The sequence below is a fragment of the Heterodontus francisci genome, chromosome 8, assembly GCF_036365525.1.
Source record: "Heterodontus francisci isolate sHetFra1 chromosome 8, sHetFra1.hap1, whole genome shotgun sequence".
Lineage (NCBI taxonomy): Eukaryota > Metazoa > Chordata > Chondrichthyes > Heterodontiformes > Heterodontidae > Heterodontus > Heterodontus francisci.
The window spans coordinates 77,866,888-77,879,362 of NC_090378.1; the positions used below are offsets into that span (position 1 = coordinate 77,866,888).

The 12,475-nt window shown below is 40.4% G+C and overlaps 1 protein-coding gene across 2 annotated transcripts in view; it reads right to left on the reverse strand.

The window, feature by feature from the left end:
- hmcn1 (hemicentin 1) overlaps positions 1-12,475 on the reverse strand; it is a 740,737-nt gene that overhangs the window by 228,696 nt on the left and 499,566 nt on the right. For both annotated transcript variants that reach the window (XM_068037415.1, XM_068037414.1), the window contains exons 44-46: positions 9,497-9,658; positions 7,179-7,460; positions 4,619-4,786 (exon numbers count right to left, since the gene is read on the reverse strand). In XM_068037415.1, coding sequence (XP_067893516.1) covers positions 4,619-4,786; positions 7,179-7,460; positions 9,497-9,658 — 612 coding nt within the window. The remainder of the gene's footprint in view (positions 1-4,618; positions 4,787-7,178; positions 7,461-9,496; positions 9,659-12,475) is intronic.

Here is a 12,475-nt window from a genome sequence, read left to right on the forward strand (position 1 = left end):
CGCCCCACTGGCTAGTCCAGTGCAGCAGCTCTTCAGGGGCTTGTCCAGTGCAGAAGCTCTCCAGGGGCTGGTCCAGTGCAGAAGCTCTCCAGGGGCTGGTCCAGTGCAGCAGGGGCTGCTCCAGTGCAGCAGGTCTCCAGAGGCCGGTCCAGTGCAGAAGCTCTCCAGGGGCTGGTCCACTGCAGCAGGGGCTGCTCCAGTGCAGCAGGTCTCCAGAGGCTGGTCCAGTGCAGCAGCTCTCCAGAGGCTGGTCCAGTGCAGCAGCTCTCCTGAGGCTGGCCCAGTGCAGCAGCTTTCTATGAAAAGAGGTATTGAGTACCAAAACAGAGAGCTTTGTGTTCAGTTCTGGTCACCACACTTTAGGAAGGATGTGAGAGTCCTTGTGAGGGCGCAGTGGAGATTAACCAGAATGGTTCCAGGAATGAGGGATTTTAGCTACAAGTTTAGATTGGAGAATCTGGGTTATTTTCCTTGGAGTGGAGGAGATTTAGGGGAGATTTCATAGACGTGTACAAGCTTATGACAGGTTTAGATAAGGTAGACAAAGAAAAGCTGTTCCCGTTAGGTGATGGTACAAGGACTAGGGGACACAGATTTAAGGTTTTGCACAAGAGATGCAGGGGGGCTATGTTTAGTTTAGTTTAGTTTAGTTTAGAGATACAGCACTGAAACAGGCCCTTCGGCCCACTGAGTCTGTGCCGACCATCAACCACCCATTTATACTAATCCTACACTAATTCCATATTTCTACCAGATCCCCACCTGTCCCTAGATTTCCCTACCACCTACCTATACTAGGGGCAATCTATAATGGCCAATTAACCTATCAACCTGCAAGTCTTTGGCATGTGGGAGGAAATCGCAGCACCCGGAGGAAACCCACGCAGACACAGGGAGAACTTGCAAACTCCACACAGGCGGTACCCAGAATTGAACCCGGGTCGCTGGAGCTGTGAGGCTGTGGTGCTAGCCACTGTGCCGCCTCAAAATATGAGGAAGAACCTTTTTATACAACAAGTGGTAATGACCTGGAACTCGCTCCTATGTGGGTGGTGGAAGTGAAGACAATGAATAATTTCAAAAGTAAATTGGATGGAAATAAGCCTGCATGGCTATGGAGTAGAGCAGGCAAATGGGACTGATTGGATTGCTCTACAGAGAGCTGGCATGGACTTGATGGGCCAAATGCCCTCCTTCTGTGCCAATAAGGACTCTACGACTCCAGAAGAGAGAATGAAAGATTGGAGTGAGACAGAGTAGCAGAAAACAAAAAAAATCAAGACCTCCAGCAACAATTTCCATCCTGAAGGAATGATACTTTGAATTCATCACTTTCTAGGCCAGAGAGTTTGATCTGCAGTCATTATCAATTATTACACTGTTAAAAGGTATTTAAACAGTTAATTACTAGATCTAAGTCTCTACAGCAAGTTTGATGGGCAATTAATGTGCAAGTGCAGCAACATCATGAAAATCAAGAGGAAGTTAATGGCAGGATGCCATTTGTGAGGCTAATGGCAGTGTGGCACAAATCGGCTAGCAACTTGTGCTGATTTTCAATATATGGGGTATCTCTTCCTCGCCACAAGTTGCTTGTCAATTTACAGGCAAATAATGGCATTCGTTGTTTACTGTTACTTTTGCAACAAATTCTGGGCTATTGATGCATTCGAAAAGGTTCAGAATAGCGCAACCAACAACAATTCTCTGGGATTTGAAGCTGTAAGTTGTGAGGCGATACTCCAGTGGAGAAATGAAGATTGATTTAAAAAGCTGAGAGGTGTCAATGATCTAGATGTAACCATAGGAAAAGGGACTAAAATGACTAAACCTGTATTGAGACCAGAGATTAAAAGATATTTTCCCCTAAGAATAGTGGATTTGTGCCACAGACTCCCAGTATAGCAGTTCGGACTGAGTTAATTAACTTCCTCAATGAGAAGCTGGCTGAATAGTTGGTTCTAATAGGTGGTTGTAAAGGGATAAGTATAGACTTGAGATGATCAAAGTCTCCATAATGGGCCTAGGAATTAGAAAGGAAGCAGCAGGGCAGAGTTGAGTACCAGTAATATGAGGATGGATAAATAATTTTGCTTGATTATCTTTGGAGACCAGAGACTATATACACAGTCCTTGCATTCAGATCATCAAATGGGTGGAATAAAGTCAATGCAGGGTATACCGAACATGATCTGGTGAAGGAGGAAGCTTGATAGGTTGAATGGCTTTTCCCCAAATTGTCTTTCATATCATAGAATCACAGAATGGTTACAGCACAGAAGAAGGCCATTCAGCCCATCGTGTCCATGCCAGCTCTCTGCAAAAGCAACTCAGCTCATCCCATTCCCTTGCTTTTTCCCCGTAGCCCTGCAAATTATTTCTCTTCAAATAATTATCCAAATCTCTTTTGAAAGCCATGATTGAATCTATCCCCATCACACTCTCAGGCAGTGCATTCCAGATCCTAACCACTCAGTGTGTAAAAAAGCTTTTCCTAATGATGCCTTTGCTTCTTTTGCCAATCATTTTAAATTGGTGTCCTGTGGTTCTCGATCGTTCTGCCAAAGGGAACAGTTTCTCCCTACATACTCTGTTCAGACCTCTCATGATTTTGAAACCTCTATAAATCTCCTCTCAATCTTCTATACGAAGAACAGACCCAGCTTCTCCAATCTATCTATCCACATGACTGAAGCCCCTCATCCCTGGAACCATTCTTGTAAATTATTTCTGCACCCTCTTTAATGTCTTCACATTCTTCCTAAAGTGTGATGCCAGAAGTGGACACAATTCTTCAGTTGAGGCCAAAGCAATGTTTTATAAAGGTTCACCATAACTTCCTTGCTTTTGACTCTATGCTCCTATTTATAAAGCCCAGGATCCCGTATGTTTTATTAACTGCTTTCCCAACCAGCCCTACTACCTTCAATGATTTTTGCACATATACCCCCAGGTCTCTCTGCAACTCCAGTCTCTTTAAAATTGTATATTTCTTCTATATTACCTCTCCTTGTTCTTCCTGCCAATATATATTACTTCATACTTCTCTGCATTAAATTTCATCTGCCACATGTTCGCCCATTCCACCAGCTTGTCTATGTCCTCTTGAAGTCTATCACAATGGTCCTCACAGTTCACAATACTTCCAAGTTTTGTGCCATTCACAAATTTTAAAGTTGTGCCCTGCACACCCAAGTCTAAGTCATTAATATTGATCAAGAAAAGCAGTGGTCCTAATACAGATCCCTGGGGAAACAGACTATATACCTTCCTCCAGTACAAAAAATAATTGTTCACCACTAGTTTCTGTTTCCTGTCACTCAGCCAACTTCATAATTATGCTGGTACTATCCCATTTATTCCATGGGCTCTAAATTTGCTGAGAGGTCTGTTACGTGGCATTTTATCAAATGCCTTTTGGAAGTCCATGTACACCACATCAACCGCATTACCTTCATCAACCCTCTTTGTTACCTCAGTAAAAAACTCAAGAAAGATGGTTAAACATGATTAGCCCTTATCAAATCCAAGCTGGCTTTCCTTAATTAATCCACATTTGTCCAATTGACTGTTAATTTTGTCCCAAATTATTGTTTCTAAAAGCTTTCCCACAAACCAATTGGCCTGCAGTTGCTGGGCTTGTCCTTATACCCTTTTTTGAACAAGTGTATTTGCAATTCTCCAGTCCTCTACACCACCCCTCATTTAAGGAGGATTGGAAGATTATGGCCAGGGCCTCTGCAATTTCCATCCTTACTTCCTTCAGTATCCTTGGATGCATCTGATCAGTGCTAGTGACTTATCAACTTTAAGTACAGCCAGCCTATTTAATACCTGCTCGTTATCAATTTTAGCTCATCCAGTATCTCAACTACCTCCTCTTTCATCAAGACTTGGGTAGCATCTTCTTCCTTGGTAAAGACAGATGTAAAGTACTCATTTAGTACCTCAGCCATACACCCTTCCTCCATGCCTAAGTCCCCTTTTTGGTCTCTAATTGTCCCCACACCTCCTTTTACCACTCTCTTACTATTTTAATGCCGATAGAAGACATTTGGGTTGCTTTGGATTTCCTGTTATGCTAGCTGCTAGTCTCTTCTCATACTCTCTCTTTGCTTCTCTTATATCTTTTTTCACTTCCCCTCTGAACTTTCTAGATTCAGCCTGGTTTTCACTTGTATTATCGGCCTCACATATGTCATATGCATTTTTTATTTAAATATAAATGCTTAATATTTAAATTCTTGCAAAAAATGAACAATTGTGTAGGAATAATGCGGCTTTTCACTGAAGAGAGAATGTGCCGACAAGGGAAATGAGAAACTATAACTGCAGCTGTGTAGACAGCCCAATTGGGATAACAATTAGAAAAAGGTTAAATTCACAGATCCCAGTCTTGTTCTCTGAACACAGCACAAATCTATTACAAACATTACTGACCAAAACTTATCCCAGCTCCCATCCCCAGGTCACTGCTCTTTTTGTGAGATATGTGTAAAATAGTAGAATCTTGAATTTTGTAGTTCTATGCATGGCTGGAGTAATCACACGCCATTTTTGTTAATATTCTTTTGTAAAGGATACGAATGTAAATAATGGTCACTGGTTGTATGCTTACCTGAGAATATTCTCAAAGTACTACTCAGGCTGATTGGATGTCCGTCTTTCAACCAGGTGATCGATGGAAGAGGGATGCCTGAAGCTTCGCAGGTCAATACAACAGGATTGTTAACCACAACACTGATGTTTTCTGGCACTTCCAGGGCTCCACTAATACTTGGTGGCACTGAGAGAAAAGATGCAAAAATCAATTGATGGAAATAAATTGGTAGTCAGTTATATTTTTACAATTAAGAGTCTATTAATCATAATGGAAACAAAATTCTATCCATACAGACATGTTTCAAAGAAAATAATATTAATGATCAACAACGAATGCTTCCATGCTTTTCCAAAAAGCCTTAAGAGTTGAATGCATCAGAACAAATTGGATTAATATGTTAATAATATGTTAATATTATGTTAATATCTAAATCGGGGCCAAACTGATGTTCATGGGTAAATTGTTATTCCTAAATTAATGAGTCATAAAGATGTCCCCATTTTTACGCCCTCATTTTATGTTTTCCTTTCTTCAGATCTCCCTGTATCACAAACATATTTCATATGAAAGTGGTTTGGTCAATGTTGCTTTAAAGCCGAAAACTAGGTGGTGTATAAGAGCAGTCCAGGATGAATCCCTCCAATTTTCACTGCTTGCTTATCAGAAAGTGTTTCATCAGTGACTCTCTCTGTTAACAGCATTAGAAATTGGGAACACAAACAAATGCTGGAAATACTCATCGGGACTGGCAGCACCTGTGGAGACAGAAGCAGATTTAATGTTTCAGGTCAGTGACCCTTCATCAGAACTGGCAGATATTAGAAATGTAAAAGGTTTTAAGCAAGTAAAGTGGGGGTGGGGCAAGAGATAACAAAAGAGGTGTTGATAGGACAAGGTCACAAAGAATAACTGACCAGAAGGTCCTGGAGCGAAGGCAAACGATATGTTAATGGTGTGCTGAAAGACAAAGCATTAGTACAGAGAGGGTGTTAATGGACAGAAAACTGAACAGCCTGGTCCCAAGCACAAACATAAAAAAAACAGTGGGTAGGCACAGTGGAAACAAACTAAAAAACTAAAATAAAATAAACACATAAAAAAGAAAGAAAAAACCTAAAAATAAAAACAATAAGGGGGCCTGTCATGCTCTGAAATTATTGAACTCAATGTTCAGGCCAGCAGGCTGTAGTGTGCCTAATCAGTAAATGAGGTGCTGTTCTTCGAGCTTGCGTTGATATTCACTGGAACGCTGCAGCAATCCCCGGACAGAGATGTGAGCATGAGAACAGAGGGGAGTGTTGAAATGGCCAGCAACCGAAGCTCAGGGTCATGCTTTCAAACTGAGCGGAGGCGTTCCGCAAAGTGGTCACCCAGTCTGCGTTTGGTCTCACCAATGTAGAGGAGACCACATTGTGAGCAGCGAATACAGTATACTACATTGAAAGAAGTACAAGTAAATCACTGCTTCACCTGAAAGGAGTGTTTGGGGCCTTGGATTGTGAAGAGAGAGGAGGTAAATGGGTAGGTATTACACCTCCTGCGATTGCAGGGGAAGGTGCTGTGGGAAGAAGACGAGGTGGTGGGGGAATGGAGGAGTGGACCAGGGTGTCGCAGAGGGAATGATCGCTTCAGAATGCTGATAGGGGAAGGGAGGGGAAGATGCGTTTGGTAGTGGCATCACGCTGGAGGTGGCAGAAATGGCGGAGGATGATCCTTTGGATATGGAGGCTGGTAGGGTGGATAGTGAGGACAAGGGGAACCTTGAGAAATTGGGAATTCACCATATAATGATTACATTCTGCCCAGAGAAAGTTTTGAATTTGGTCAGCTGTTCCACATGTAGACATGTAAATGCAAGTCCATAATTAAAAGTTTTGCTTTTGATTCCTCTCATTACAGTCAACAAAATTCTCTGAATTTCAACCCGAGTATTTGTCCCTATTAATCTAATACTTGGGCAAATCTCAGATGCACACTTCCCAGTGGTTCCAATTTTATCTCTTCAAGTCCCAGCACCAGTAAGTGAGAACTTTATTTTCTGATTTCACATTACACTGGAGAAAAATTAAGTTACTTTCACCTTTCCCTTTGCCTAAATTGGTTTTTTTCCAAATAGAAAAAAGCTGACGTTGCTCCACACCACACAAGTTGTACTGAATTTTAGTTGCAAATATTGGCAAAATCAAGGAGAATTTGGAGCTGTTAGGAGTCTAAATTCCAGAGACAATTATATGCAAATAGAAGGTCAAGACCATTGCTACGATTGGTCCTTTCACGCTGCTAAGAACTAACTGGTTAAATATAAGTTCTAATTTTTGATCTTGTAAAATAAAGCCACTGGGAATTTTGTTTGAAAAAAAATGAGAAATATTAATGTAAGGATTTGTATTGCTAAATTTCATCACCAGTGATCTGGCCATGAAAGAAAACTGTTAAAATGATATTGGTAAGTAGAGATCCAGGCTGTCACTTTTCCCAATGGTGAAAAACTGTATATAAGCCTTGGTATATCTTATGTTGATAGATCACAGGATCATTTAAACATAACGAATAGATGAATAATATTACTACTTACCATGTATGTTGAGGTCATATTTCTTATCAACCTGTCCTGCTACATTCACAGCCATACACATGTACCGACCAGTGTCAAAAACCTGTGCATTCTTAACCTGTAGTAACTGTCCATCATTCAGGATGATTGCTCCTCTGTCATTCACAAGAGGGCGGCCATCTTTCAGCCATGTCAATGCAGGACGAGGAATCCCCTGGGCCTTGCACTCTAAGGTAATGTCATTCCCTTGAATAACAGTGACTTCAGTCGGGTGACTTCCAGTATTACTAATAGTTGGTCGAACTGTCAAACAAAAACAAAGTTAAACAATATAATAAAATTACACCCAAGATGAAAACATGATGAATGTTGCAACTACATAGTGCAAGTTAACTTTTTCTTCTGAAGTATTTTAATTAGCTACAACAGAAAAATATTGCCCTCCAAAGGAGAAGAATGAAAAGCCTACAGAACATATGCACAATTGAGCTTTTGTTAGACTAACTACAAAATAGTAGAACAAAGCAGGTAAGAGAGTAAAAAAGCCCATTTAGTTTAACTCATTAATTCACACTGACAAATTTAATCTCACCAAGCTCTAATTCCTCTACTATAATAAAAAGATGAAAGGTCACAGACCTGAAACATTAACTCTGATGCTGCCAGACCTGCTGAGTATTTCCAGCACTTCCTGTTTTTATTTCAGATTTCCAGCATTCGTAGAATTTTGCTTTTAGTTTAGTGTCTAATTTAGTGTCTAATATCAGGGATCTGTCATTTTCTTCTGGTTTTTATAGTTCAGTACAAGGCCACCATCAATACAAAAATTATTATTGACACAAAGCTTTTCAAGATCCTCTTTCACTCTAAAATGTGGAATTGATTTTGGATAAACTTACATATTTTTGAAGTACTTGCCAGTAACAAAGCTAAATGTCTCAAATGCTTTGTGATAGGCTATAAAACTGCATCTTAATTGAATCTGTCATCGGAGATTTTTTCCATTCCTCACCCCCTTAACCCAAGAACTGCTTAAAGAAGCATTGCTTTGATCACCAAGGAGAGAACAGAACAACCGTGTCGTCCAAATTGTGATAAAGCATGTGAATGCATGGGTGAAACTAGTTACAATATTTCACAAATATTAGTTGTGAATGTGAAATTTTAATTTTTTTCTTTTTATCTGCCAAACACCTATGGTATAAACAGTTTAAAATAGTTATATTTAGTTGTGAATATAGCTTTGAATAGGGTAACAGAAAAGTAGAAAGGTGTATGAAATGTGTAAAAAGAAACAATAAACAGGAATAACGAGATCAATTATCAAACATGAGACTGCTGCTGGAGTTGATAACAATTACAATTCACTCATGAATCCACTGAATTGTGGTTATTTTATTGATGCACACAGAAAATTTAAATTTCCCATGTGAATCACAAACATTAGTTTTTTTGCAAACTGTGAGTATAAAAAAAGAGGGATAGAAGGGCTGGACATATTTACTGCAATTATAAGAGATTGCTTCAGTTGTTCTCCTTTTCAGAATAGACATGCACCACACTTATCCTTACTTTTATTGGGAAGGTGCCAAACATTATTTGTTATGTTTTTTTTGGATCGTTGCACGCTTATCAAGATCAATTGATAATACAAGGAAACCGAATATTTCTTCTCTGAACACCCATTAAAAACACAAATGTCTCTTTCTTTCTCCTTTCTCCTCTGCCTCATCCACAAATACTCATCCTTCAGCTATGAGCCAGGCTCTTTAACCAAGGGGTTTTAATTGTTGTAGATTAAATATGTCAATTTTTCCCCTTTTCTAGCCATAATAGAGGTTATCGTATGATGATCATTAATGGGAAAGGCAACCAATTTCTCCCCCCCTAGCTAGCCCAGATACACTGAGGTCAAATCGAATATCTGGACTGCTGTCCAATCTGAAATCAGGTAACTCAGCAGAGACCTGGGCTGGATTTTACCTTAGGCAAACGGGAATTCGCCACCAATGTGAAAGTGAAGATTTATGAAATGTCAATAGGAAACGTTAAGAATCAAATTTTAATAGCTGGTAATCTATAACAAGAGCCTGATAATCTACTGATAAGTGAAAATGGGTGAATGTGCTGCCTTACAGTAATATCACAGACTGTCTTGTTCATCACTTTTCTAATATTATTCAAATATATCAGTTTGAAATGCTTTTTTACACCTCAACTTTAGTAAGGGTCAAGAATAATGATATATCCTCATTTACTAACTGAGGCATCGTTAGTAACAGGACAAAGGTAGCATATATCCAGAAAGAATTCAGTTATGGCAAAGTTCTGTTACACACCATAGACTTCTAATGTGTATTCTTTCATGCTATTTCCAGCAACATTAGATGCCGCACAAGTGTAGGATGCACTGTCAGATGTTTTAGCATTTGAGATCTGCAACTGTCGCCCACCAGAAACAACACGGACTTGTCCAGTACGGTCATTTAGCAATGGGGAACCTGCAAATAAAAGTAATAGAGAACAAAACAGATTCTGTGAAAAACATTATAGTGAGATTATGTATAAATGTAATCATAATATATAATGACTTCATTACTCCATATTAGCAATCGAGCATGTCCCTGAAAGTCACATGATTGGAGGTTTACAAAGCCACAAATGAGAAGAATTTTAGAAGATCTACACATTTCATTTGCCTCTTTCCTATACTCACTCTTTGAAGTATGTTTCCTTAGAATCATAGAATGGTTGCAGCACAGGAGACCATTTGGCCTGTCATATCTGTGCCAGCCCTCTGCAAGTGCAACTCACCTAGTACAACTCCTCTGCCTTTTTCCCGTAGCCCTGCAAATACTTTCTCTTCAGATAATTATCCAGTTCTCTTTTGAAGGCCTCGATTGAGTCTGTCTCCACCACACTCTCAGCCAGTGTATTCCAGATGCTAACCACTGGCTGCATAAAAAAGGTTTTCATAATGTCGCTGTTGCTTTTGCCCATCACCTTAAATCAGTGTCCTATGATTCTGGATCCTTCAGCCAATGGGAACAGTTTCTCCCTATTTTCTGTGTCCAGACTTCTTATGATTTTGACCTCTACGAAATCTCCTCCTAATCTTCTCTTCTCCAAGTAGAACAGATCAACTTCTCCAACCTATCCACGTTACTGAACTTCTTCATCCCTGGAGCCAATTCATGAATCTTTTCTGCACCTTCTCGAATGTCTTAACATCCTTCCAAAAGGGTGGTGCCCAGAACTGGACACAATACTTCAGTTGAGGCCGAACCAGTGTTTTATACAGGTTTATCATAGCTTCCTTGTTTTTGTACTCCATACCATTATTTAAAAAGCCCAGGATCCAGTATGCTTTATTAACTGCTTTTTCAACCTGCCCTGCAACCTTCAATGATTTGTGAATATTTATCCCCAGGTCCCTCTGCTCCTGCACCCCCTTTGGAATTGTACCCTTTAATTTATATTGACTCTCCTCATTCTTCCTACCAAAATTAATCACTTCACACTTCACTGCATTAAATTTCATCTGCCACTTGTCCGCCCATTCCACCAGCTTGTCTATGTCCTCTTGGAGTTTATCACAATCCTCTTCATAGTTTACAATACTTCCAAGTTTTGTGTCATTCTCGAATTTTGAAATTGTGCCCTGTATACCCAAGTCTAGGTCATTAATATAGATCAAGAAAAGCAGGAGTCCTACACCAACCCCTGGGGAACCCCAGTATATACCTTTCTCCAGCCCAAAAAATAACCATTCACCACTACTCTGTTTCCTGTCACTCAGCCAATTTCATATCCATATTATTATTGTCCCGTTTATTCCATGGGCTCTAAATTTGCTGTCAAGTCTGTTATGTGGTACTTTATCAAACGCCTTTTGGAAGTCCATGTACACCACATCAACTGCATTACCCTCATCAACCCTTCCTGTTACCTCAGCAAAAAACTCAAGCAAGTTAGTTAAACATGATTTGCCCTTAACAAATCCATGCTGGCTTTCCTTAACTAATCCACATTTGTCCAACTGACTGTTAATTTTGTTCCAAATTATTGTCTTTGAAAGCTTTCCCACCACTGAGGTTAAACTGATTGGCCTACAGTTGCTGGGCTTGTCCTTACACCCTTTTTTGAACAAGGATGTAACATTTGCAATTCTCCAGTCCTCTGGCACCACACCTGCATCTAAGGAGGACTGGAAGATTATGGCCAATGCCTCTGCATTTTCCACCCTTACTTCCCTCAGTATCCTTGGATGCATGTCATCGGTCCTGGTGGCTTATCAACTTTAAGTACAGCCAGCCTATCTAATATCTCCTCTTTATCAATTTTTAGCTCATCCAGTGTCTCTACTACTCCTCTTTCACCACGACTTGGGCAGCATCTAGAATCATAGAAAGTTTAAGGCACAGAAAGAGGCCACTTGGCCCATCGTGTCTGTGCCGGCCAAAAAACGATCCACCTGTTCTAATCCCACCTTCCAGTATTTGCTCCATAGCCCTGCAGTTTACGGCACTTGAGGTGCATATCCAGACTCCTTTCAGGCAGTGAGTTCCAGACAATCATCACTCTCTGGGTGAAAAAGTTTTTCCTCATCTCCCCTCTAATTTTTCTACCAATCACTTTTAAATCTATGCCCCCTCAACACTGACCTCTCTACTAAGGTAAATAGACCCTTCACCTCCAGTCTATCCAGGCCCCTCAAAATTTTGTACATTTCAATCAGATCTCCCCTCAGCCTTCTCTGTTCCAAGGAGAACTACCCCAGCCTATCCAATCTTTCTTCATAGCTGCATTTATCCAGTTCTGGCAACATCCTCATAAATCTCCTCTCTACCCTCTCCAGTGCAATTACATCCTTTCTGTAATGAGGTGACCAGAACTGCACACAGTACTCAAGTTGTGGCTTAGCCAATGAGTTATACAGTTCCAGCATAACCTCCCTGCTCTTGTATTCTATACCTCCGCTAATAAACAAAAGGATTCCACATACCTTCTTAACCACCTTATCGACCTGTCCTGCTACCTTCAGGGATCTGTGGACATTCACTCCAAGGTCCCTTACTTCCTCTACACCTCTCAGTATTTTCCCATTAATCATGCATTCCTTCGCCTTGTTTGACCTCCCCAAATGCATCACCTCACACTTCTCCAAGTTGAATTCCATTTGCCACTTTTCTGCCCCTCTGACCAAACCATCAATATCTTCCTGAAGCCTACAGCTATCCTCCTTGCTATCTACCACACGGCCAATCTTTGTGTCGTCTGCCAACTTCTTGATCAGTCCCCCTACATTTAAATCCAAA